Here is a 27,313-nt window from a genome sequence, read left to right on the forward strand (position 1 = left end):
AATGATTCTCCTAGGGTCAGATAGGAAGAAAGCTGCTAGTTCAAAATTATAATCAAACCATCCTGAAGGACATGCCCCCTCCAACATCCTTTCTTCTGCTGACCTCTATCACCCCCATCACCTGTGATGATGGAGAACACTCTCATCCAAGGAAAGCCAGGAGGTGCAAGGTGAAATGTGCAAGGACCTTACACATTGCTCCCAAGAAGCCAGAGCAGAATCTAACTCAGTCTGTTTTCTGCACAGCAACATCTCCACCTAGGTTAGGTAAATGCCTCATGTCCATTTCATAGGCATGGCAGAAAGGGGTGGTGTGTGGGTGGCTTATTTCTACCTCCGGAGAAGAAGAAGAGGAGGGGGTATCTTTCTTGGGGGGGAGGACAGGCTATTTTCCTAGCCCTCCCACCCCCAGATTAAAGTTTTCCACAAACAATTCCAAAACTTACATCCCACTTATCATCCAGTATTTAGCACAATTTATTAAAATAGGGATCTACCAGGGAACAGAATTCAGAGAAGGAAAAATAAACAGTGTCTTTGCCAAAGAGAATTCTTCTGCGTGTTCTTTTCCCCCTCTACTTAAAAACAAACAAACAAAAACATAAAGCAGAGAAAAACCAACAATCCTTCATGATAAGATCAATGTCCTTGACGTGTGGCTCTGTTTTAATGTGCCTAAGATCTGGCGAGCTTTCTCTTGCATGAAGAGCTGGTCTCGGGTTCCACCGCAAGCCACTACTTTCCATGCACTGGACATCTAGCGCAAATGGGGGAGAAGAGAGAGAGATTTTAAAATATGCTTATAGATTAAGATTTGGATGGCTATGGATACCTGTAAATACCTCTGAACAAGAACCCAGCCCTTCAAAGCATGCCACCCAAAGCTAACTGACTTAGCCTTACAACCCCCCAGGGGTAAAGGAATCAATATTATAATCCCCACTTGATTGAGAGGGAGCAGACATAATAGTCAGCAGCCTGATTCCAAAGGGTCCGAGGAGCTGAGCTCCCATGGGAGCAGTGCTGCTCTGCGCCTCGGAAGGAGCCAGGTTCAGTGACTGGCCCCAGATCACAGAGCAAGTTGGGAGCACAGTGGAGATCAGAACGCAGCGATACCTGTGTTCCAGTCCCAGGCACAGCCCAATAGCCCTCAGTAAAAGATTAGAGGATAGGGAAGTCGTGCCACTTGCATCGCCCAAGTACACCAGCGGTCGATTCTCCAGGGAGCTTGAACTTTGCTCAGCGCAGGACCCAAAGAGGAGAAGGGGAATGGGGCTTCACATCACCTTCGCACATCCCCTACTCTTGGGCCATCCAAAGGCTGCAGCACATGTTAGAGGAGTCGGAGGGCTGCCCTAACTTGGGTTCAGCTGCCTATAGCCTCAGGGGGCTGTTGCAACATCCAGAAACAGGCAGAGTGCAGAGATGTCAGTTGTGCCCCTTACACAGATGTCTGCCAGTGAGTGGCATGAAGCTAATATGTTTGCTCTGTGCCACACAGGGACTTCCCTTCTAGACCACAGGAATTCCCTGGTAGCTGAGCCATAAGCTTCACAGCCCCTTTGCACTGGAAAAACCAACAGAGAATCAGGCCCCATGAGGACTGCATTTGTTAAGAGCAAAGCAGCCACTGCAGCACCAACAGCTGCGGCTCAGCTGTCGGTGCATTTATGTGGGGCTAATTTAGTTCCCGCAAGCCATTTTACTTAATTTCCTAATCAAATTATCTCTTACTGCTAGCGACTCCAAGGAGAGCACTAAAGTAACCCCGAAGAGCCCAAAACTGCAGATGTCATCTTTCTCTTTGGGATTCTACAGACGGGATTTCACAATACACACACAATCTTGATCTAGTTCAGGATCGCAGGGGCTCACTCCTCCCTCCAGCCCTCCCATGCTTTCAAGACATTTTATTCCTTTCTGCACCTTCAAAGCTTTAGCCAGAAGTTATTTATGCAGCTCTGTCAGTGGCGAGAGCAATGCGCTCCCACGCCACACTGGGAGAAGTGGTTTATAAAACGGACAAATTAACTGCAAATGGGGGTTTATTGGGGGGGGGGGGTTGCTTTGCTGCGATTAAGGAGTGTTCATTCATCACAAGATAAAGCTTTTACAACAGACAGATCTAATCCAACTACAAACATCTGAGAAGAAAGTTATCCCTTCTGGCTGACATCTAGCTGGAGACAAAGAGTCAGAGGTAAGAAGCAGGGTTGAGAAGTTAATCACTTGTACTTGTGCTTCTGGGAGCTTTCAGCGGATCTCAAAGCACCTTAAACACCATTGTACAGACGGGAGAGGTTCAGTCACTTGCCCCAAGACCGACAGTGGCAGAATCATGACCTGAACCCAGAAGCCCTGGCTCCCGTTGCTAGATAATGCCAAGCAGGGGCTGGTAAAGGTTTGCCAGGTTGTCTAATGAAACATGTCCAGGGATAGAAGTAAGCACTCTTCAGAGAGATGCCATCGAACGGACACCCTCCAAAAAGGGGTAAATTGTTTAGAACTGATGTCAGCCAAATGTGTAGCCATTAACAGTCCCTCCAAAGCTGGCTAAGCACTGGCAGAAAAGGGAAAGGGGAGCAAGCAAAGGTCTTTAAATTACCCCTTGCTCACGGTTAGCTAGACAAGAGCCCAGTCGCCTCTGCAACCTGGGAATGTATTCGGTCACTCTGGCTGTGCCTATGCTAGCAGCTTCCCACCATTGCACCTCCAACTGCGGGAGCCTTCATGCATCTTAAGTCACTGAGTTAAGCCCTGCTCAGAACAGGTCTAGATGACACTTCGACTAGAAGACCTTTGGGGCAGGGATCCTCTTTTAGTTCTGTGTCCGTACAGCGCCTGGCACAGTGGGGGCCTGGGTCCAGAACGGAGGCTCCTGGGTGCCACAGGAACACAAATAATGGAGGTCTGCTGTTGCTACCACTGGTGAGCCTGCAGAGGTTGGAGTGCAATTGTGGTAAAATTAAGTAAATTGCTGGCATAGGCGAGACCTCTGCTTCTCTCTCTTGCTAAAGAGCTGGGGCAAGATTCCAGTGCCCCCTTGGAAATGTGGTGCAGAGCATCATAAAGTGATCTGTAGCAGAGATCAGACAGAGGAATTTCACCCTGAATTCCTGCACCTCGGTCACACTACACTGGGGTACCTGCTTGCCTAGCATCGTCCAGGTGGGCGTCACCGATGAAGAGCAGACATTTTGTGCCTACGTTTATTTTCAAATAAAGTTTCATAAAGAGAAAATGAAGCATTGAAACAGCGAACAACTTAGACTGTCTAAGCAGCAAGAGTCTGGCTGGCTGCCAGCTTGCCTCCACCACCAGCCGAGCACAGGAACAATTCCCACTCGGCTACTTCCCCTCAACTGGGACTGTTTCCACCTCCCACAAAGCACAAGCGTCATCCCCTTGGCCCCACAACCTACTGCACAGCTCAGCCCACCCATGCCAGCACATGGCTCAGCTCCTCTCCCTCCCCCACCCTGGAATAGTTAGCTAATACCTAGGGTCCTACCAAATTCATGGCCAGGAAAAACACGTCACGGACTGTGAAATCTGGTCTCCCCCTCTGAAATTTGGTCTCATGTGTACCTTTACCCTATACTATACAGATTTCATGGGGGAGACCTGCATTTCTCAAATTGGGGGTCCTGACCCAAAAGGGAGTTGCTGGGGGGGGTCACAAGGTTATTTTGCGGGGGGTCACGGTATTGACACCCATACTTCTGCGCTGCCTTCAGAGCTGGGCGGCCGGAAAGCGGCGGCTGTTGGCTGGGCGCCCAGCTCTGAAGGCAGCGCCCCGCCAGCAGCAGCGCAGATGTAAGTGAGCAATCCCATACCAGGCCACCCTTACTTCCGCCCTGCTGCTGCCGGCGGCTCTGACTTCAGAGCTGGGCTCCCAGCCCGCAGCCACCGCTCTCCAGCCGCCCAGCTCTGAAGGCAGCGCCGCCACCAGCAGCCGTGCAGAAGTGAGAGTAGCTGTACTGCAAACTCTCCTACAGTAACCTTGCGGCCCCCCCCCCCCCCCCCAACAACTCCTTTTTGTGTCAGGACCCCTACAATTACATCACCCTGAAATTTCAGATTTAAACAGCTGAAATCATGAAATTTACGATTTTTTAAATCTTATGACCGTGAAATTGACCAAAATGGACGGTGAATTTGGTAGGCCCTACAAATACCCATTTGGAAAGCCCCTATCATGCTGCTGGTGCTATGGAAACAATGTAAGCTTAAAACTTCCTGAAGAGAGAACAGAACCCAGGACTCTTCCCTCAGGGCTTGCCTCCCAAGCCACGTGCAGGCGGGAGGTGAGGGGACAGGGCAGGCTATGCTAACTGCTGCAGCGCTGTTATCACAGTACTGCCATGCAGCCAGTTCCATGCATAGAGTTCCCTCCGAAAGTTTTCTGGTGTGAGACTCTCACTCACGAGCAGCCCAGTTGCTAAAGCATCTCCTGCTATTCCCCGTACACTCACAGATCGCTCTGAATGAAACCAAGTATCTTTTAGAGATCACTAGAGGGCTGACATTTAAGCCTGCAGTTAGAACAGCCCACAATGTTCCCAACAAATGAACCTCCACACTGCAATAGATGGATGGTCCATCTAATCTGATATCTTGGCTCTGACAGAGGCCAATGGCTGTTTGCAGGAAGGTGGGAACTCTCTAGAGTGTACCTTGCTGTGCAAGACCAGCCGGTGGTAGGGAAGTTACCTTTCCCAGCCAGTGTTCAGTTTAGCACACAAATCAAGAGCTCTTGCTACGTGATGTGAAGTGCATCTCCCATGGCTATGGGCCTAATCAGTTTCTGAAACTCACTAAGCCATTTGCCTCCGTCTATCCTGAGTCTCAAACTGGAGAGAAATATCTGGGCCACAGATACAGGAAAATCCAGTTCCTGCAGAGGTGTCAGTAGCAGCTCCAGGGTTAGGAGAGCACTGAGTTTTGCACTTCAAAAGCAGGATATGGCTGTGTCTTGGAAAACAGAACAAAAACCTCCATGGAAGTGGGAGTGCAGGGGGAAGCGAATTGCCCACAAAATCAGTGGCAGGAGCAGGAGCAGATTGCAGGATTCCAGATTGCTAATGCCCACATCTAACCCACTATAGCACAGCATCCCCCTTGCTGCCCCAGGCAAGGTACTTTGGCTGAATTCTTTAAGTAGTATCCATTGATTTTTGGTGCAAGGCTGAGATGCCCTGGGCCTGATGGTGAGAGATGCTGAGCTGATAGCGTTTTGATGTGTACTTTGCAGTACGTTGGTTTCCTAGGACTTTTTTACCCCTTCCTTTCCTTGATCCCCCTTAGCACCACATCTCCCAGCTACACACATCCCCACCTACCATCAAACATCCCCATGCCCCACTAGCCAGGGCAGCCGGTCAGTGCATGAAAGCCAGGGCCTAGAGACTTTCAAGGGAGTGTGACCAAACTTGCATCTTCCCAACAGCCTTGTTTTACTCCATCATTATGTAATAACCTTCTACTGCTGCAATTCTCCTCTGGCGCAGACCTGCAGGGTCCCCAGCCTGGAAGCCCCAAGGGGACCACCAGCATAAGTAAGGGGCTGATTAGCCAGTTTGTACTCCCTATGTCGGTCTTCAAAGGCCAGAACCGGATCATGAATAGAGCTGGTTGGAAAACAGATTTTCCAACCCATAACAACTTTAGAGATTTTGAAAAAAAACAACCACCCCAATAAATCCTGACTTGGGGCGAAAAGCCAAACTTCCAAAGATTTCAGGAAATGAAATTCTGGATTTTTGCTTGTTTCAGGTCAATCCAAACATTTTGTTTCAGTTTTGACTCTTGTGAACTCCCCTTCCCAGCCCTGAGATCCAGAGCAAGTGATTCTGGGAATGACTGCTCTGAGTGGCTGAATTTGAATATGGTAACAAGGAGGTAGAGAGTATCTTGGTTTAGAGGGAAGAATAGTGCTCCCTTCAGCTCCAAGTCCCAGCAGATGGCACTGCACAGCAATGCAATCTAACTTTCCTCCCACAGGCCAGGTGGGGTCTCTGTTCCTATCCCCTACCCTCCCAGGGGAAGAAAGGGTATGCCTAGACTGCACAACATGGCCATGGCTGGCCAAGGTTGTCTACACTGAAGTTTTATAGCCCCGCAGCTTGACCCCTGTGAGCCTGAGTCAGTGACCCAGGCTCGGAGATTCATTGCTGCGGGTTTTTTAATTGTAGCACAGAGACAGTGACCAAGGCAAAGCTCAGCATACAAAGCCTGGGTGGTGAGTGGCACTAGCATTTTGAGCTGTTGTGTGGCTCTCCAGGGACAGTGCTCTCTCCTGACTCAAGCTATCATCTCCCTTTCACCAGTACAGGAGGGACAGGGTTTCTGCAACCTCCAAGCCTTTTGGGTGGATGGCAGTGCTGGTATTTACCGGAGTGGGTGGTCTGAATTGGCTTGGGATCTTCCTGGAGGATGAAGTCTTCTCGGTCTTCACGTGCACCTGCACAAACCCCCTATTGAGCAAACCGCTGTCGTCCTTGCTGCTTGAGGAGGAAAGGTTTAGAGACCTCGAGAGGAAACTCACAGGCTGCAGGAAAAAAAAAAAAACATACGCACCAAGTTAATTTGCTCCCTTACACTGGAAAATGCCACTTAACTAGATCCATTAACTTGTGTTCCTGTATTCTCCTGTCCATGCATTTAAACTGCATGAGAAACAGCACGTTAGGATGCTAGCAAGGTTCTACATGCAGGGAAGTAATCAGAGCGTCACCAAGCGATTACTTCATGTCTGGGTTACTTTTTCCGGACCTGACGCAGAGCTCTATGCAGCTTGAAAGCTTGTCCCTTCCACCAGCAGAAGTTGGTCTATTAAAACAGGGGTTCTCAAACTTTTTTTGCTGAGACCCCTTTTGAAAATATTTCAGGTTGTGACGACGCCTCCACCCCCACACCATGCCACCCCTACTTCTGCGCTGCTACTGGTCGTGGCGCTTCTTTCAGAGCTGGGCGCCTGGCCAGCAGCCGCCGCTCTCGAGAACCCCCCCCGCCCCCACAATAGCCTTTTGGATCGGGAATGTTGCATTAAAAGAAATTCCCTTGTCCACCTTGTCTCTGTACAAGGGTATGCCGATATTGCACCTGGGAGAGAGCAGCCCAGCTCCATAGACTTGGGCAGTGGGGCTTGGCTGGCATGCTAAAAACATCTGTGTAGACAGGACTTTGACATTGTGGTTTGGGCTCTAAAGCCTCCCTGTCCCAGGCTTCAGAATCTGAGCGCCAGCTCAAGCCACAACTATTTTTAATGCGCTTGCGGTGAGCCCCCCTACTGCAAGGCTGTGGCCCGAGGCTGGGAGGCCAGTTCCCAGATGTAGCACAGACAGACCCTAAGGCCTAGCGAGCAGAAATCTTTCCATTAGGTGCACTTAACAAATTCAGTTAAAGTCTGTGCATAGATTTAGAAACTCCCCTGCTCTTTGTGCCATCCAAACATACCAGTACTGGGCTAGCACATGGGAGCCAGAAAATGAAACCGGCTAATCTACTTTCACTGTTCAAGCCAAGCGCAGTGAGAATAGCATTAACAGCATGAGTTCCATTTATCATTCTCCCTCTTATAACAGTCCGCAGCTTGTTCGCTGTGTGCACTATACTGTTGTGTTTTTAAAATACATGGGCCAAATTCATCCTTGCTGCAACTCCACTGAAGTTCATGGCGTTACACCAGGGGCTGAATGTGGACATAAATCTGTATCTTGGCAAATCTATTTCCCTTTAACAAGCTCCATAATCAAACGTTGATCATTGCATCAAACTTAATGGGGCACAAGAACACCAAAATGAATAAGAACTTTATAAGTCTAATAAAATACACTAAAGAGCCACACGTCTGACAGGAGCTCTCACCAAAATGCTCCAGTTATTTTATATCTGATCCTGTGAATAACCAACACAGAATGGGCTCATTTCGGTACGTTTCGTTGTGTGCTGCATTTAGTGTTCCAGATATTCAGTTCTTCAGAGAGGAGAGGTTTACAATGGGATCGGAAAGCACAATGCATAAAACATTAAGTTAAGGCCACCCCTCCTCCATTACATTCAGCACCATGTGCATGACCTAGCATAGAGGCAGGAAGTGGACAGCCAGGTTTAAGTTGCACCATCCATTTGGGTGGAGAAAAGAGGAAAGGAGAGGCAGTTTTCCAAGCAGGTCCTTCCCTCTTATCGTCACATTTATCTCATTAAATATTTGTTTCACTGGCACACCTAAAGCCCCAGTTAATCCAGTATAGTTAATCAGATTTCATAGCCATCCTCGGACATTTCTGATTGTTCCTGTGTTTCAGAGATGTCTGCAGGGAAATCCAACTCATAGCCAGCCTTAAGTTTTCCTCTACATTCACACAGACACGTCTTATCATGCAAGCACATGTCTCACAGCATCTGTGTCCAGCCCTCCCTCCCCACCCTCATCTGAGCATCCCTGACCTGTGCTCTTTTGAAGCAGATGGACCTGGGCATGGCGGACACAGTCAGCTTCACATCCTCATCCACAATGTCCAAGGCGAGAGACTTCCTGACCTTCTTGATGGGACTCCTGTGCAGCTGGGAAACACAAGAGAAGCAAAGCAAGCAACCGTAAGCGCTAGCCTGCAGGGGAGACAGAGCAATAGCAACGGGAAAGTGGGTCTCGGTGAGCATTTTCTAGTTCCGTAGAGAGAGGGAAGGGTCACCATCACACAACTGTTTGGGCTTGAGGGGCTGGGGACCACGGAGGCTCAGTGGCATTAAAACATTTCCTGTGAATGTCACTGTGGTGGAAGAGACCAGAGACTCACAACCCCTAGAGGCTGAACACCTGCCTTTACAGAGCAGGGAGAAACTCCCCAGCTCCACCTAACCGTGGGGCCTCCGGCCTATTCCAGGGGGGCCACCTCTAGAGTGCTGAGTGGGGAGCTCCTTCTCTTTGTCCCATCCACTGCTTGGCCTCTCTGCCAAAAGGGTGGGGTGGCTCATGGTGGGACAGCTCATGGTGGGGCTGCCTGTCCACGGAGACCCACCAGCGTGTTTCATGCAGGCCAGCCCTTTTACAGCAACACCTTTAGGGCCACATTGGGACAGAAACCCAAAAGCAAAAGGCCCCATGTCCCACTACCAGCCTCATCTCATCCACCTGGAGGCGGATGGTTTGAATGAACAAATCTCTCTTCTGAGGGTATTTTAAACAGTCAAACCAATTGTCCCAGATGCAGAGTACACATCCGGAGACGTAGGGCTTGCTGTTAGCTGTGAGCAAGCTGGGGCACCTGTGCCGTGTGGGTGGCAGAAAGTCAAATCACGTCTGGCATTGACAGACAGTGTAAATAACGGGTTGGGTCTCTACTGTGACCATCACAGCCCAAGTGAACGCACCCGCTCTGCCACAGCTTTTATTGGTATGATTTCTAGCATGGAGAACAACCGACTTAAAAACAGAAATCCTGGCAGGTCTGGGAAGGGAAGGCCAGCAGAACAGGAGCAGCCAAGACGGAATTTGCCCAGGAGGCCTGGGCTAATGTTCCAAGCCCTGGGAGAAGTGCCTGAGGATCTTTATTTCCCCAGTGCTCAGAACCCCCGTTCTAAGTCTGAGCTGAGAGATGACAACTCCAGAACACATCGTGCCCAGTATTATGCTGGGGCATTGGGTCAGAATGGGTTAGGCCACAATCCAGAAGCACTTTAAGCGTGCGAGTAGCCCACTGACTCCAGCAGGACTGTTCATGTGCTAAAAGTTAAGCATGTGCTCAAGTGCTCTGCAGAATCAGGCCCTTAGCGGGAAGGGTGCCAGCAACTAAATCACCAACTTCCCTGTAGCACCTGGGCTTTCCTCCGATTCTCCCACCCAGTACTACCCTGGCCTGACCCTGCACGAGGAACCAGGCAGGATCACAGCAGGGGCAGCAGCTGTAAGACGAGACACTCACTCCTTGTTTCCTTTTCTGTTTGTCTGGCTTCACATCATCCTCTATGATCAACTCGATGCCAGCTTCACTCCGGAGCACTTCCTTCAAGTCTTCTTCCAGGTGAGGGGTCTGCGGCTGGGGTGAAGGACATATGGGGGAGGAACATAGCACAGGGTTTACAGTGCAGGCTACAGTTACATGTCTGGATTTACGGTGCAGGTGAACCTGTGCTAATGCTGCAATTATATAGTCAGTGGAGACGTCCCCCCACTGCAACTCAGTCTGCAGGGCCGTTGTTCATTTCTTAGTGTGAATGACACGAGAGCTCAGCCAGCCTGGCCTCTGCACAGGCCCTTGATGCAGTGAGGATACAGGACCCTACAGCAGAAGCTTCAGGAGAGCAAGTGCATCAAGAATCTCCTATAATTGTTCGGCAGGCAAGGGGTGCCATACCCACAGCCTGACTTCCCAGCTGGTCTACACAGCATCGCTGGTTATTTTGGAATAGCACCAGGTCTCCACTCGATGGGGAGTCCCAAACAACTGCTAAACTCAGAAGAGAAAACCCATTGGGTCGGTTTCTTTTTAGGCTCACAAAGGAACCAAAAGCTGCAGCATGAACACAAGGGATTTACAGGTTTCAGAGTAGCAGCTGTGTTAGTCTGTATTCGCAAAAGGAAAAGGAGGACTTGTGGCACCTTAGAGACTAACCAATTTATTTGAGCATAAGCTTTCGTAAGCTACAGCTCACCTCATCGGATGCATTCAGTGGGAAATGGCCCACTTTGATTATCACTACAAACGGTTTCCCCCCTAGACCCCCCCCCAGCTCTCCTGCTGGTAATAGCTCACCTTATGTGATCACTTTCGTTACAGTGTGTATGGTAACACCCATTGTTTCATGTTCTCTATGTACATAAATCTCCCCACTGTATTTTCCAATGAATGCATCCGATGAAGTGAGCTGTAGTTCACGAAAGCTTATGCTCAAATAAATTGGTTAGTCTCTAAGGTGCCACAAGTCCTCCTTTTCTTTTTAGGGGATTTATAAAGTACCTCAGTCCAAGTGGTCACTTATGGGAGCATATTCACCATACCATTTTAGGACAGTGTTCCCCATAGCCCCCCATCTCAGCCAAAGAATGTGCCAACACCCAAGCACACTGGTAACGTTAACAATGAAAACAGAAATGCACAAAGATAGGCTGATGGGACCTTTCGCACCACATATCCGAAGGCCTTTTCACTGGCAGATCATGCCAGAATATTCAAGGGTGAAGATGAGATTTTTGTCATCGGGGGCTACAGGAGCACAGCTAGCAGCACTGGACAATGCTAGACAGGGCACGCATGTTGGTTAAATACTCACCAGTGGCCTCATGGCGCCGTACTTTTCCAGGGCGTTCTTAAAAGGCGTGGGTGTGTGGGGCGTGTTGTCTGCTACGTATTTCTGATCTGGGGTGACAAACCTGCCAGCAGAGAGAGAGAGAGAGAGAGAGAAGGAGGTCAGGAGCAGAGCACTGCACGCAGGTGTCCCCCAAGCATTCCCCCCACAAGAGAGGAAGCACGCTCTGGCCCTCCAGCCCCAGGGCTGCACTGCCTCGCCTTCCAAGAGCACATGCATTCCAGAAACACCCTGACACTTCAGACACAGGAATTGGGGTCTTACATCACAATAACAAGGATGGCGTGAACCTCCCTGGCTGGGTGTGCTGCAGGGGCTAAAGAGCAGTGGAATAGCAGACATGCCTTCTGGCAGCACCACCCAAGTGGCTCTGACAGAGCCAGACGTTATTCAGTTATATCTCCACCAGATCACCTGGCAAATCACTCTTCAGTCACCAAGGTGGGTGAAACACAGATCCCCACCCACAGCCCTTCCCTCTCCCACCCACCCATCTCAATCTGGTCTTGAGCACACAACAACGCACGTTGCTGCAGGAAAGGCTCTGGCTCAGACAAGGCTATGTAATGCAGGCAAGGCCCTGTCTACATGGGGGAAATTGACCAGCACAGCTATTTGGCCATAATTAAGCTATTCTGGAATAACTGCCCCGTGTGGATGCTCTTCTGGAATAAAGGTGATTTTATTGTGGCACAATTACTCTGCTTTGTGAGTGAAGTGATTATTCTGGGATAAAGTGACTTTTAATCTGGAATTGAGTATCCATATGGGAGAGTTACTGTGGAACAACTATGCACATCAGTTTCCTTGGGTGGACAAGGCTTAAGAGGAAAGCATGCTCCACGAACTCTGTCAGGCAGGGGATACACCTGTAGACAACACACAGTGGAGAAGAGTTACAGGGGTCCAGAAAGTCCTGTTAGCAGCCAGGTCCATAGTCCAGCAACATTCCCCAGTAAGACACGTGCCCAGAAGCAAAAGTTCCAACCCCGCATAGACAGAGCAGGTTCTGCCAGGCATTCTAACACCAGGACTGGGCACTCAGTCGAATCCACCAGCGTTCCTTCCCCACAGCTTAGTGGCTCTGGAGAAGGTGTGAAATATTTCCCTGCCTTTGAAGATGAAGGGCAGAATATAACCATAGAAATGATTCCGACCTCACCATTCCAACTGAATGCCCTTCTGGTCAGTGCGAGCAAGAGACCACCCAGCAGCATTCAGAAGAAACTGCTTTGGAGAGAGGCACTTCATCACCATGAGCAGATCCCATTGCTTAATTGGTGAGACTTTCCCCTTCCAGATCCAGCCTCTACAAATGTGCCTTGCTCACTTTAAATACTCTAGCCCACTTTATAGTCGGACACCTTCGTTCCAGAAGGTTCGGCCCACAATTCACTATTAAAATATGTTACAATACAGCAGCCCTCCAGAAAAACAGAATACACTTGTGGAACTCGAAAAGTAGATAAAGCCCACTATTTGCATCCCCCCTTTCCTTCCCGTGGGGCTGCCACAGCTACAGAACACCACTCCGGAGACAGTTCAGCCTCCCTGCTGTGTGATGCAAGCTGGGATGAGGCTGGGAGAGTGGGCTATGACTTACGCTGAGTTTTTCTGATGCAGCGGGGTCTTGTCCCTGTGCAGCGGGGTGGTCACTACCACCTTCTGACTGCACACGGGAGTGGAGGTCAGGGACGGGTTCTCCAACTCCAGTGTATCCTGTTTGGTCCAGAAGTTTAAGAACTGCCAAGTGAGGGAAAGAAACAAACAGAGAACACACTTCACATCCTGGGAAATTCAAGGCTGTCACTGGCCATTAGCTTATGCTAGTTTTACTGAACTTGAAAGAGGATCGCTCACACTGACTGATTACATGTATTTTTGCTACCAATAAGGCAAACAATATTCCCTCCACAGATCAGGAGATCCGGACTTTGCCCTGATCCACATACAGTTTTTGAACCAGAATAACTATGTGAGTTCAGGGTGTGATTTTTTTTTTTTTTACCTAGTATGGATGTAGTTATAACCAGTATAAAGTGCCTCCTACCAGTGCAGCTTATTTCTCTTTGCTTCTGGGGATAGATATGCCAATATAAGCGTACCAATACAGCTGCATCCACGCATGTATCGCTTTGACTATACTGATGTCGTTCAAGCTGTACGTGTGTGTTTAGCAAGGCTCCAGTGGGTGTATCTTCACCACAGGAAAACAAGTGTTGGCTAACATGAGTTATCACAAGGTAAGTCCTAGTGAAGACAAAGCAGTTTGTAGTTTTCACATGAGTTAGCAGGTCAAGTAAAGCCTGCGCTGCCCCATAGTCTAACTCAGCCTATTAACTCATGTTAAAACCACACACTGCCTCCTCTTCATGATGCTTTTACCCCATGCTCATAATTCGTATTAAGAGATTGCCTTTATTCCTTGGGAAGATAAGGCCAGCGAGGAAAACGCCTTCCAGGTGCCCCCCACACTCTTACTCCACTCGGGGTAAGAGTTATTTTTGTTACATTCATCGCAGGAGACTGGTCTTGCGGTTGGAGGAAGAGCCCGGGAGTCAGGAGATCAGCTTTCTGTCCCAGCTTTGCTGCAGATTCACTGTGAGACAGCAGCTCATGATCTCTGTGCCCATGAAAATGGGTGATACCGAACTACCTCCCAGGAGGGCTCTGAGGTTACCGGCTCTAACACTGCCAAGGTACGATACAGAGAGGAGGAGACCGAACCCATCAGAGGGGAGAGATCATGAGCCATTGTGCACCAAAATCCACATAAGCTAAAAGGAGTGACTGGCTGTTATCCTCTATGCTGGTCACAGAGCAGAGGGAGGCATGATCACACACAAGGTGTGCATGGGGAGGTTAAACATGGAAGGTGTGGTGGTGCCTGAAGGCCAATTGTCCCCTGCATTCCTCTTTAAAACTCTCCTTTGCTGTGACACCTACAACAAAACAAAACAAAACACCCCAACCTGACAATACTTAGGCAGCTGGTGTGCTGAGACCACTGCTTGCCACGCTGCCCAGCACTGTCTCAGGCCTAGTCTACTCTACAGCATCAGGTCAGCGCAAGGCAGCTTACATCAACCTAGCTATGGAAGTGTCTACGCTCAAATTTCACTCCCACTGATGTAACTGCCCAGCTACACTGAACTCCACATCCACAAGCGGCACAAAGTCAAGGTCGATGTAGTTAGGTCAACGCAGTGTTGGTGTAGACACTGCGTTCCTTATGTTGACTGTTACTGGCTTTCAGGAACCATCCCACAATGCCCCACACTGACAGAACAACGGACACTCCTGGGCAGGACACGCACCACCGACACAGGTAGCAAAGCGTAGACACGCACAAGCAATGTAATTACTGCAGCAGCTGGATGCCAATGTACGTCAGGTCAACTTAATTTTGTAGTACAGACCTGGCCTCATTGTTTCCTGGTACTCCCCCATCTCTCTGTCTCCATCTGTTGTCTCTCGTCTTATATGTAGACTGCAAGATCTGTGGGGCAGGGACTGTCTTGTTGTTCAGTGTCCGTACAGCACCTAGCACCATGGGGCCCAGCTCTGTGACTGGGGCTCCTCAGTGTTATGATAACAAACAATAATACAATTGTACTGAGTCCTGTAGGAACACAGCATAAGCAACAGTCCTTGTCCCAACGAACTCACAGCCTAAGGGAATGTCTTCACTGCAAAACTAACTCAGGGGTTTGCATCACAGAAGTGTAGACTTCAGGTCCTGGCCTTGAACTCATGGCTCATGCTGGCCTCACAGCAGAGGTCCACCAGGAGCAGGGGTCAGCCTCTGGCCAGCTGGCAGCATGCTGGGAAGATCTCCTGGCCACAGTCTCTCCTGTTCAAGTGCTGTGGACACGCAGTAGAAATATGGAAGCGTTGCAGGTACAGCAAGCCACGAGCAAATGTACAGTTCAGACACCACACCAGGCTGTATGAACTGGAAGGTGACCTCTGGTTCACAAGCAGGGAGTAGGTAACACAGCCCAGGGAACTGTGGGAAGGCACTGGAGTGCACGCTGCTGAGCGGCTGTGTTAGCAGCACGAGTGCTGGCAGAACTCAGGGTCAGCTAGCCTGGGTAAAAGGGGACCACACTCGAGAAAGCGTGTGGGCAGGAGTCAGAGTAGGGCCAACATTGGAGTAAGAACCTGAGTTAGGACTTGTCCTTGCTGCACACAGCATTCTCCTTACCGCAGCAGCTGGTGAGGAGGAGAGGGCTTGGATTACAACACCTGCCCAAAGCGTTTGCTCCTAAACCTGGCTGGGTGACAAGCACATGGACTGAACAGAAGCAGCTTCTTCGAGGGCTTCTGCCCTCAGGGTACCCCCCCTCCCCATTGGGAGGAGACAAACTGCATACACCATAATGATGCTGTGCGGGCGGTGCCGGCTGGCCAGCAATAGGCCAAGTAGCTTCTAAGCGGGGGCGGGGAGGGGCAATTCTCATCCGCAGTTTAACTGTGGGTGAAGAGCTGGATGTGTGTGCCTCCACCTACCTAACTGCAGCCACCTCATACAGGGAGGCTGGGCTTCGGTTTAGCTGAACGTGTGCCCCATTATTCACGTGCCCCATCTCCCACGGCATGTCTAATGACCACAAGCGGCCAGAGAACGCCAGTCCTGTGGCTCAGCAGGGGAAAGACAGGTACCCTACACAAACTGCAGCGAGACTGGCCACACCCTCTGGGGGCTGGTCCGAGCCTGTGGAACGAACTCCCCCCAAAACTAAGGATCATCTCAAACCTCTCCATTTCCCGCTCAGTGGGCATTTCTTTGACCTTACCTTCTCTAACAAAAAGCAACAGATATATTTAGATTAAAAAAAACCACACAGCCTACCAAAGCAAGGCACTCCTCTGCACACGCTTCTCCCCCTGGGGAGAGGATGAGAGAACAAACATGTGCCAGATGTCTAGTCGTGTAACCTAATGGACTCCTAGAAGGTGCTCAGATACCACTGCGATGAGCAGAGAACAGAATTCCACCACCATCCTACAAACTGGCAGTGCCCATTTCAAGGCAAGTGGCATGATAAATATTAAGCAAACAGAGCTGATCAGTGTCGACTGCATTATGGCCAATAAATAAAGTACCAGCACAGACCCTCTAATTCATGCACAGTGTCCCAAGCAGACAGCAACAGAATGAGCTTCGCCTGTGTCATAAATATTAAAGGAAGGGTAACCATCTTTCTGTATACAGTGCTATAAAATCCCTCCTGGCCAGAGGCAACATCCTGTTACTTGTAAAGGGTTTAACTAGCTCAGCTAACCTGGCTGGCACCTGACCCAAAGGACCAATAAGGGGACAAGATATTTTCAAATCTTGTGGGGGGTTTGTTTGTGCTCTTTGTTTACGTGGTTGTTCTCTCTTGGGACTGAGAGAGGCCAGACAGAAATCCATCTTCTCCAACACATCCTAATCCAAGTCTCCAATATTGTAACCAGTATAGGTAAGCCAGGCAAGGCGGATTAGTTTATCTTTTGTTTTATGTGAATTTTCCCCGTGTTAAGAGGGACTGTTTTCTGTAACTTTAAGGTTTTGCCCAGAGGGGGATCCTCTGTGTTTTGAATCTGAATACCCTGTAAAGTATTTTCCATTCTGATTTTACAGAGGTGATTCCTTTACCTTTTCTTTAATTAAAATTCTTTTTTTTAGAACCTGATTGATTTTTCATTGTTCTTAAGATCCAAGGATTTGGGTCTGTGTTCACCTATGCAAATTGGTGAGGATTTTTATCAAGCCTTCCCCAGTAAGGGGGTGTAGGGCTTGGGGGGATATTTGGGGAAAGACGTCTCCAAGTGGGCTCTTTCCCTGGTCTTTGTGTAAGACGCTTGGTGGTGGCAGCATACTGTTTAAGGCCAAGGCAAAGTTTGTACCTTGGGGAAGTTTTTAACCTAAGCTGGTAAGAACAAGCTTAGGGGGTCTTTCATGCGGGTCCCCACATCTGAACCCTAGATCTCAGAGCGGGGAAGAAATCCTGACAGCCTGATTCCCATCTAGCTATATACCTGGGAGGGGGAGAAGGGCAGTGTCTTCACCGGGGTGCTCTTGGGCGTCATGCTGTTACAGGAGTCTATGAAAGAATAGCTGGTGTTCTCCGTGACGGGCGAGAGGGAGATCTTCCTCTTCTTCTGCCTCTTGAGCACCGAGGGCGGTGTGCCAGAGCTCACCTCTGAGCGGGGGGAGATGGGGATCAGCTCGCCCTTGCTGCTTTTGCTCAGGTCTGAAATGGTGTGGCCATCCAGGCGATACTCCGTCACATGGGGTACAGGAGCTGTGGGCTTGCTGGGGGCTTGCCTGACCGGGCTGTTGCTGCTGCTGTCGCCAGCAGCTGGATCCTCAGGCAAGTCAAAGTGAGTCAGGTCACACCACCCATCTGGGTCCTACCAGACAAGAGAGACGGTTAGAAATGGCCAAGAACGAGCAGCGTCCTGAGCCGCCACAGGACACAACCTCACAGACCAGTGCAAAGGCAGGGCCTAGCAAAAGGCTCCAAGGACCCTCAAAGACTGAACATTTGGTCTATAAAAGACGTGGGGCCCAAGTCTGTCTTCCACACACTATGCAGTCCTTTGCACCAGTGCAAATCAATACGGCAGCATTTTACATCCACTTTGCACTGCTCGATGCAACTGCACAAAGAGAATGGAGAATCTAACCCTTGTAGTTCCCAGGGCCCGCACTGCGCCCTCTGTTGCCTGCAGGGACATTTCATTTACATGCTACATAAGGCCAGGGCTACACTACAAACTTCTGCTGGCAGAGCTCTGTCAGCCAGGGCACGAGGAGACGTGATCCCTCACCAACACAGCTGGGCCAGTGTAGTCACAGTTACACTGGAAAAGCTGTTTTTTTGCCCAGATAGCTTGTTTCACTCAGGAGCATGGGCGGTATAAGCTAAACCGATATCAGCTGCGTTCACACGAGGAGCGCTTTGCTGGTATTCCTACACTAGTAAAGCGCTCCTCCTGTAGACATTGGCCCTTCTGAAGGCAGTGGCATCCTGCAATACATTTTAAGATCAGCAAGGCCAAGAAACTCAAAAATTAATTAAAATGAATCCCCCACAACAGACTTCAGTTTGGGGCTGCATTTAGCGTTCATGACAGTAACAGACTTAGCAGCACTAGAGACTAGGGGTACGTCTACACTAGAGAGACTATACTGGCATAGCTATGTCACCAGAGCTACACCAGTATAACCCCGTAGCCTAGACCAGTGGTCCCCAAACTTTTTACCTCGTGCCCCCAACCCCCGTCATGCCCCCCACACCCCGTGGAGCTGGGTGGCACTCCCTCCCCGCCCCCCGTGGAGGCTGGCCCTAGCCCCACCTTCCTGAAGGCTCTTCTGCATCCCCCTCTGGTATAGGCACAGCCTATGCAGACAGAAGGGGTTTTCCCATCGGTGTAGGAACACCATCTCCCAGAACAACGGTAGCTACGCCAACAGGGGCATTCTTCTGTTGACAACGCTGAGTCGAGACTGGTTAGGGGGTGGCAGCTATGTCAACCAAACTTTTAAGTGTACACCATGCCTAGGAAAATGCAGACAGTTTCTCTACAAGGCTGAGATTTTCAAAGCTGTGTAAGAGAACTGGAAGCCCAATTCCCATTCAATGTAATGGGAAGTGGACTCCCAAACTCCGCAGGCACTTGGACAGTCTCAGCCCAAGCTTCTTCCACGAAGTTCAGTCAACACCCCTCTCTTCTGCCTCGCTTCCCGCCTGCTACTTCAGTCCTGGTCCCCACACAGCTTTGCCAATGGAAAGGACAGTCCTGATTCAGTCCTTCACTTCTTGCCCCACATCTGCATGGATCCAGATGGGGTCATGTTCCCCCCCGTCTAACATCCTCCATGAATAGGAAGGTCAGTCGGAGAAGCTAGTTGCCTGGAAAGCTGAATAGGGTCCATTTTAAACAAGATGGCCAAGTCCCACTGATATTTTTAACCTAACTCCTCTGTGACATGCTCTGAGCAGCAGCTGTGAGGCAGGCTGGCCAGGGCTAGCCAGTCAATCACATCCCTGTGGGAAGGTTTATGCCAATAGTTCTCAAACTTTTGTACTGCTGACCCCTTTCACATAGGAAAGGGTGCAGCCCCTCTTATACATTTTTTTATATATTTAACACCATTATAAATGCTGGAGGAAAAGCGGGGTTTGGGGTGGAGACTGACAGCTCGCGACCCCCCACGTAATACCCTGTGACCCCCTAAGGTGTCCCAACCCCCAGTATGAGAACCCCTAGTTTAAGCTTTTGCTGTGTAACTGACTTCAGGTTGAAACAAACCGAGGACTAGATTGGGACTTGGGTTGCAGCCTTGAGCATTCCGGGATTGAAAGCAGGTAGTGAGAACCCACAACAAATTGCCAGAGCCCAAGCCTGGAGTCTTTAATCACACAAGCAGCCCCACTGAAACCAACGCATCGACAAGGATCGTTTGGGGGCTGTGGGACTGGGCCACACCATTTGCCTCCCTCTCAGAGGTGTGTATTAGGAGACAAGACATCACTCCCCTCTTACCGATTCCATCATGTCCAGAGCTTCCGTAAAGGCCGGTCCCGAAGTCAGGCTCAAGTAGTTGGCAGTGTCAGCTGCCCATTTGTATGGAAAGGTGCCGTCCGGCAATGTGTCTTCAGGTGCCACGTCCTTTGGGGCCCCCTCGGCATTGTCCTCTGCCAGTGTTGCAGCTACTTGCTCAGAGGGCAGCTCCTGGAAGCCAGCTGCTTCCTCCTCACTGGCTTCTTCCTCCTTTATTTCCAAGGTATCAGCAGGCCAGTTAGCATGTAAGTTTTTCTTTGAAAACACAAAAGCCATATATCAAAAGAACGCTAAGGTTGCAAAATCAAGCTCTCAGGGGTTAGGGAGTGCCAAGCCTGAGGTCCCCCGTGCAACCTTAGTTCCCCTTGTGCGTATGCATTGTGCTGGAGTCTTGTTAGCATCATATGGAAAATCTGTGGCAGAGCCAGAAATACAACCCAGCTCCCTAGGCCCCAGTCCAGTGTCTTAACCACAACAGAATTATCCTTGTTCTTCTTACAGTCCTCTTCACCAAATGGAGGAGTCTTGTAAAACAATCAGTATGTGATCATGTAATTAAAGCCTGTGCCACACTGCACACACACACACAAAGAATAACTGAACTAAGCTTACACAGGCACCCTTACATCAGGCATTTCTTAACTTTAGAGAGCATGACTTAATGTTCTTTTAATGTATATTTTTGTATGTAATTTCCTAGGTTTAAAAAAAAAAAAAAAAAAACCAATACCACCACCACCACCACCCCTTTACCCAAACAAACATACATCATCAGCAGGGTTTGTACCCAGGCTCTTCAGATCCACATCACAGACCTCTCCCACTTGAGCTCAGAGAACCAGCCTGTTATCCTCTCTATGGACCAGCACTAAAGGACGGAACATGCATTGCACTAGTGGCTTACACAACTACTTTCTAGACAGGAGAAGAGTTTTGGAATCAGGATTCTTGAGTTCTATTCCCGGCTGACAACGTGGCAAGCTAGTGGGTACAGACAGCACAGCCAGGCACACAGCTTTGGCACATTCATTCTGAAGGGCAACATGGCTGTGGATTAATGTCTCTGATCTGCATTAACAGAACAATGCACACCTCACCATCAACCAAAATGCAAGATCTTCCACTGCAAGATTTTATCAGCCAGCTGGTGCTGTACCTGGTTCCCGGCACTCTGGACACTTTGGCTTTCTTCACCCTCCACTTCCACCAACAAGTACAGGGACTCAGAGTCTTTTGTTTCACTGAGGAAACCTCCTGTGTCCACTTTCCGTTTGATGGTGGAGTTCCAGTGGTTCTTCACAGCATTGTCAGTCCTGGAGAGAAAAGCCACAGTCAATGTGCATTTTAGAGGTGATGGCTCCTGATGAAATTAAGAATCCATATTCTCAGCATCCCTCAGATACACATATTTCAACAGCATATCTGACTCTTAAGGTATTAGCATCAGGCAAGGGCCCTACCTCCCAGGCAGCAGCTTGGCAATCTCAGCCCAGCGATTCCCCAGAACTTTGTGAGCCTCAAAAATGATTCGGTCCTCCTCCTCCGTCCACGAGGACTTCTTCACCTCGGGGTTCAGGTGGTTGTGCCAGCGTTCCCGGCACTGCTTCCCCAGCCTGCCTTTCAGGTACTTCGCTATCAGTGTCCATTGCTTTGTGCCGAATTTTTTAACCAATTCAATTACCTTGAAACAAAAGGAAAATGAAGTGAATGAATGGGTATCAGGTGCACTCGTTTTCAGGTTTGCTTTTTCCACCTTCAGTGTCTCTACAGGGACCCGTGGATGCCACAGTGAAAAGAGTTCTGTCTAGAGGAGAGTCTACATGAACCCATCACTCAGACCCGGGGGCATGAGTCTCCTTTACTCTGCACCTAGAGTTGTCGCTCACACCAGTGCCACGTGTGTGTAAAATGCTGCCATTCTGTACTGGCAAAAGTCACTATGCCAGGGGCAAGGAAGAACTCTTCACGGTACAAATGTGGGTGATAGATTTTAAACCATGTGCCCATTTCTGATCAGGTGACATGTCCTGAGGCTCCTCCTTCCATCTGTACCATGGGGAACGTGACTGCACTGACAAACTCCGTCCTCCTCCTAGTTCTCTCCCTGGTCCAGCAAGACTATATCCGCAGCATGTGAATCACGTGAGCATATTTAAAACTCTGCACCCAGCTATAGTGCCAGTGTGGGCAGCCTGAGCTCTAATCACAATTAAATTACGTTAACTAAAAAACCAATGTAGACACCCATGCTAGCCCCAAGTGACCATGCAACCTTGTTTTTTGCATCTTCATTCCACCCTGCCCTGTATTACATCTGTCTGTTGTTTTGATCCTCCCTTGATCCTCTATGCACTTTGGGGCAAGGAATCAGTCTTTATTGGCTCTGTGAAGTGCTGTGCAAGCTGAGAGCACTATATTTTTATAGATATAGATATATATATATATATAGAGAGAGAGAGAGAGAGAGTAATAACGTAGGCTACTCTCTGTATTTCTCCCCAGAGACCCACTTGGCTGATTAAGAAGCACGACTGATGGGCTCCCAAATGAGTCCCCATCCCATCTAGCCTTCCTTGGCTGACAGATTGTTGGCAGATTTTTATTTTTATAATGCCAAGCAAGGAGTTTTATAGACATCAGATGACCAAGTCCCTGCCCCAAATCACTTACAATCTCGTATAGACAGGCAACACACCTTGCACAAGCAGTCACAACTCCCACAGAGTTGCTGGGGCAGAGATCAGCTGCAATGTAAAAGGGGGTGGAAGAACATGAGGAAGCAGGTATACATGGTGAAGCAGCTTCATTTACCCAGTCTGGCAGAGACAACAGCGGAAGGAAACAAAGGGAACGTCCTGGTAAGTAAAGACGGCGGAGTCTAGGACACACAAAGGGGCACAGACAAAGAGGGAAGGAGAGACGCTGACAGAAGTGGAGTAGTGGAGGGCCCCAGCAGTGATGAGGAGTCGTCGTAATGCAATGTAATGTGAAGGGACCTGGTCACAGATGCAGGAAAGGCAGCAGATTTTCACAGTGACATGCAGGACAGAGCGTACAGGCAAGCACCAGGGTGCACAGAAAGGAGGAAACAGCAGGAAGCAGCGTGAGGTGAGAAAGGCACAGACAAGGGGTTAGCAGGGGAGTTGGACAGGAAAGGGTAGATCAGAAGATACCGAGGCAGAAAAAATGACATGAGGTAGCAACTGTCAAAAACGTCCTTTCCTCTCACTGCTAGCCCCCAAGTTCACACCTTGCTGGATCATTGCTCAAGCAGTGTTGTATGGGGAGAGAGGCGGTCTTTCAGATGAGCAAAGCTCAGGGCATTTAGAGCTTTACAGGTCAAAAAACAATGCCTTATTATGCAGCTCAAAAGCAGTTAACTGAGTGCACAGGAGGGTATCGAGTGCTGCTTTTTTGGGCTACATGTAAAAGGACTTCCAGACTGAAAATCCAGCACCTTTCGTGTCCTCCACACAGAGCAACGAACCCACTGACCGTGACGCTGCCACCAAGTTACCTTCTGATCCTCTTCCTTGGTCCAAGGCCCTTTAACCAAGTCTGGATTCAACACCCTCAGCCACCGGTACTGGCACTGCTGATCGGTGCGGTTCTATGCCAGGGAATTAAGAGCCTGAGTTAGAACAGAGGCCACAACGACAAGAGCAACACAGAGCAACTGAGGGAAACCTTCCATATTGGGCTGGCCGTTTTATTTTCAAAAGATAACCAGGCTAGGAGTGGACAGCTCAGGAGAGGGCCAGGAAGGGGACCCTGCCACAATTCACCTCACATCAGTGGTCAAGGGTGGTGATGATGTGACGGCGGAGATTGTGAGAAATGAGATTGGCAAGTTCTCAGCCCTGTTCCCAATGGAGGTGTCCACACCACAAACACACACTGGCCCCCTTGTGAGCCAGGTCAGTAGAGATGGGCCCTAGAGACCAAACTCCTCTCTCAACCTTACAGACGGTCCCTGCTGATCCTGGAGCACAATGGCAAATGCATGGGCAGGGGAATCCTGCTCCGGCACTGCTGTCCTTGTCAGGTGGATAAACAGAAGACTTCAGTCTCTGGAGCAGAGGTTCTCAAACTTTTTTTTTGCTGGGACCGCCTTTGAAAATATTTCAGGCTGTGACACCAGCCCCTCTGCCCCGCTCCACCAACCATGACACCTTTACTTCTGCACTGCCGCCAGCAGCAGTGCAGCCTTCAGAGCTGGGAGCCCGGCCAGCAGTTGCGACCCCTCTACAATAGTCTTGCGACCCCCTTTTGGGTTGGGCCCCCCAGTTTGAGAAACCCTGCTAGTGCCACCAGCCAGCTTTGAAATCCCACAAACACAGCCTCACTCACTGCCTCTGCCATGCTGGGGCATGGAACAAGTTTACAAACAACCCCCTGCAGAAAGAGATTCTGTCCAAACGTGTCAACTGCGTCCTTAGCATCAACCCTTCAGAGCTTGCTCTTCCAGTTCCCAGAGCTTCAGCCAAATGCTCCCAGCTCCTCTCTCTCCAGCTCACACTGCTCCACGGGAGCTCCCATCCTATGTCACGTTGGCGACTGGAAGCTACTCCAACAGCTACTAGTCACAGATGATGCCCATGGAAGTAGTCCCCTCCTAGCTTAGCACTTCCCATTCTTGGAGGGTGAAACAGACCAGTCTTTGTGGGCAAGAGTCTGAGGAGGCAAGCAGTGGGGAGAGGAAAGTTGCTTGAGCCTAGATCCACCCTCACCACAACCCATCTTGTAGAGGACTCTGCCCGCTGCAGGTAAGGAGGTTGTCTACCAGCCAACCTCCTTCCCTTCCAGCCTGTGATGCCCCACAGTATAGCTGCTGCTATACACAAGGCTGCTGGCTCAGCTTGCCATCCCAAGCTTCTCTGCCCAGCCAGAGGGTGCTAAGGGACCTCCTCACCAATGCTGCCCTCCATGTGGCCACCTGACACATTCAGACTGGAAATAAAGTGTACGTTTTTAACACTGAGAGTGAATAACTTTTGGAACGTGTCAAGGGTTGTGGTGGATTCTCCAGCACTGACAGTTTTTAAACGAAGATGGGATGTTTTTCTAAAAGCTTTGCTCTGGGAATTATTTTTGGGCAGTTCTCTGGCTTGTGTCATACAGGGGTTCAGACTAGATGATCACAATGGTCCCTTCTGGCCTTGGAATCTAGGAATCTGTGATGAGCAGGGGGCCAGGAAAGAAGCTCGAAACCAGCAGTTCAAGAAAATGAGAGACACCCAGCACGGGAGTGGCTGACTATTGACAGGGCCCCCATGCCATGTGCTACCATCTCTACAGAAGGGAATGAGGTTTGCACAAAGAACCCACCAATGCACAGAACTTGAGCATGTGGTCTATACACACACTTTTGCCTTATGCAGTCAAAACAGGGTCTGTGTTCTAATGCACCAAGCATGGGAAACTGCGACAGACACCCCCGAGTTCTTATCCCAGCTCCTCCCCATTTCAGATGGGTTAGTTATTCTCCCACCCTGCAGAGCTGCTCTGAGGGGTCAATATTATTATTTGTGTTAGCACAGAACTTCAGAGCCACAGTAAGGAACCAGGTCCCGTTGTGCTAGATGCTGTACAAACCCAACGCTAGCTCACAGCTGCAAAGCACTTTGGGCACAAGAAGTGCCAAAGCTCCGAACTCGCCCCGTGCCGCCTGCAGCTCCACTTACGGGAAAGTGACTTGCCAAGAACTTCCAGTCGCTCTGTCCAAACTGCTTCACTAGCGTCTTCAGCCATTCATCCTGCGAAGAGCAAAGGGGTCAGCTTTCACCCCACAAGCACAAGATGCTACAGCCATGCTATTGTACAAGGGACACGTCACTAAGTATAGCAGCTGGAGAGAGAAGGGCTTGAATCTTTGTCCTGCCATTTATAGTCATGTAAAAAAAAAAAAAAAAAAAAAACCCCAACAACTACCCAAACCCATCATCACTCCAGCTGTCTGTAGCAATGCCCAGTTGGCAGGATTTCTAACCTGGGCCATAAATGGCTGGCATAAGTTTTTAAGCACACAGGCCCAGGCTACACATTGAAAACAAGCGTTCAACTGCTGTAATTAAATACTGCTTTGGCCCACCTATGTTCTAACATGGTTTGATTCAAACTGCATGGACAAGGCCAAACTGTGCTCCAGTCAGTGTGTTTTAGGCCCCATAGAGAAGTAGGCTGAAAGCCGGTCTAGGCTGTTGGATTACAGCGTGGTAGGCCCTTGACATGGCTCAGACAGGGCTGTATTTTGCTGGGCAGACAGGGCTAAACCATGTTTTAACTGCATCCGCCACACCATGCTGCAGCCCTGCCCTTTGGGCTCAGGAAGAGCTGTTGTAGTGTAGACAGTTCACCCTACAGCTTCTCTATACAGGAAGTCCTGAGGTGCCCTAAAGAGCAGGCCTTACACCTACCTCCTCTCTCCCCCCACCCCCAGTCACCCTATCCCCACCCGCTCAAAGAGACAACACACATTCCCTGTTGTCACCTACCTCTTCGTGAGTCCACTTGACCTTGCACCTGTTCTCCCGCTGCTCTGGCACGTCTGAGTCTGTGTCCTGGTAATGCAGCTCATCTTGCTCCTCACTACACAAAACCAAGAGCATTAGTTTTGTTTTATGAGAGATGCGGCAGCTGGAATAAATACCACAGTGCAGCCCAGAGCTCTGACTCTGCTCCTGGGCCTTTTCACAAAGTTTTGGCCAAATTTCCCAAACACAGCTGCCTCACCTGAACAATCTAGGTATCAAGTAATTACCTGCAAGTAGGGGTTGCACTCTCTGCTTAGGAGAGCATCTTTGCAAATCAGGCTCTGTTATTGGCAAACAGTGTCAAGGAGCACAGCTCAACTCCTGTGACAGAAGCCACAAAGATGCATATGGGTTACAGGGATCCCCGGAGTCTGGTATTTATATATCAGTTCACCTAAGAGTATCACGTAAAGTCTCTACTGAAAGCTGGTGGTGTCACACCGGTTGTGTTGCCTGTGGTTGGTAGAGGTGGGGAGCTGACTCCTGGCAGGCCCTGGCACAACTTCTTCTCGGTAAAGACAGGTGGAAGTGAGGCACCTCAGAACCCCGGGAAGAGTCAAATCCCCATCCACCACAGGGACAAGGACCCTTTAAAAACTAAAAAAAGATGTGCAGCTTTTTACTTTTAGAGAGGAAGGATGGCCAAGTGGTTAGGGTGCTGGCCTAGTACTTGGGAGACCTAGATTCTCTCTGCCGCAGACTTCCTATGTGACCTTGGGCAAGTCGCTTAGCCTCTCTGGGTATGTCTACACTGCAGCTAGGAGCATGCCTCCCAGGCCAGGTAAAACAGTGGTGTGGACATTGCAGCAGAGGCTCAGGCTAGCCACCAGAGCTTGGACCTAGGGGGTTGGGTAGGCTTTGATTCAGGTGGCTAGCCTAGGATGCAACGTCCAGAGTCCATGCCCCTGCGT

General features: G+C 49.7%; 1 protein-coding gene across 3 annotated transcripts in view; it reads right to left on the bottom strand.

Annotated features, from left to right (window-relative positions):
• Positions 1 to 453: 453 nt before the first annotated feature.
• The window catches only part of MYBL2 (MYB proto-oncogene like 2), a 39,904-nt gene continuing 13,044 nt past the window's right edge, over positions 454 to 27,313 (bottom strand). For 2 of the 3 annotated variants that reach the window (XM_084645341.1, XM_084645342.1), the window contains exons 2-14: positions 26,364 to 26,457; positions 25,554 to 25,625; positions 23,387 to 23,479; positions 21,330 to 21,550; positions 21,026 to 21,182; positions 19,852 to 20,124; positions 17,338 to 17,712; positions 12,914 to 13,053; positions 11,275 to 11,374; positions 9,927 to 10,040; positions 8,452 to 8,568; positions 6,395 to 6,550; positions 454 to 757 (exon numbers count right to left, since the gene is read on the bottom strand). In XM_084645341.1, coding sequence (XP_084501467.1) covers positions 629 to 757; positions 6,395 to 6,550; positions 8,452 to 8,568; positions 9,927 to 10,040; positions 11,275 to 11,374; positions 12,914 to 13,053; positions 17,338 to 17,712; positions 19,852 to 20,124; positions 21,026 to 21,182; positions 21,330 to 21,550; positions 23,387 to 23,479; positions 25,554 to 25,625; positions 26,364 to 26,457 — 2,041 coding nt within the window. In that variant the 3' untranslated portion in view covers positions 454 to 628. The remainder of the gene's footprint in view (positions 758 to 6,394; positions 6,551 to 8,451; positions 8,569 to 9,926; positions 10,041 to 11,274; positions 11,375 to 12,913; positions 13,054 to 17,337; positions 17,713 to 19,851; positions 20,125 to 21,025; positions 21,183 to 21,329; positions 21,551 to 23,386; positions 23,480 to 25,553; positions 25,626 to 26,363; positions 26,458 to 27,313) is intronic. The other variant, XM_084645343.1, reaches the window with a different exon arrangement.

Source organism: Lepidochelys olivacea, assembly GCF_965140295.1.
Source record: "Lepidochelys olivacea isolate rLepOli2 genome assembly, chromosome: 13".
In the NCBI taxonomy this organism is placed as follows: domain Eukaryota; kingdom Metazoa; phylum Chordata; order Testudines; family Cheloniidae; genus Lepidochelys; species Lepidochelys olivacea.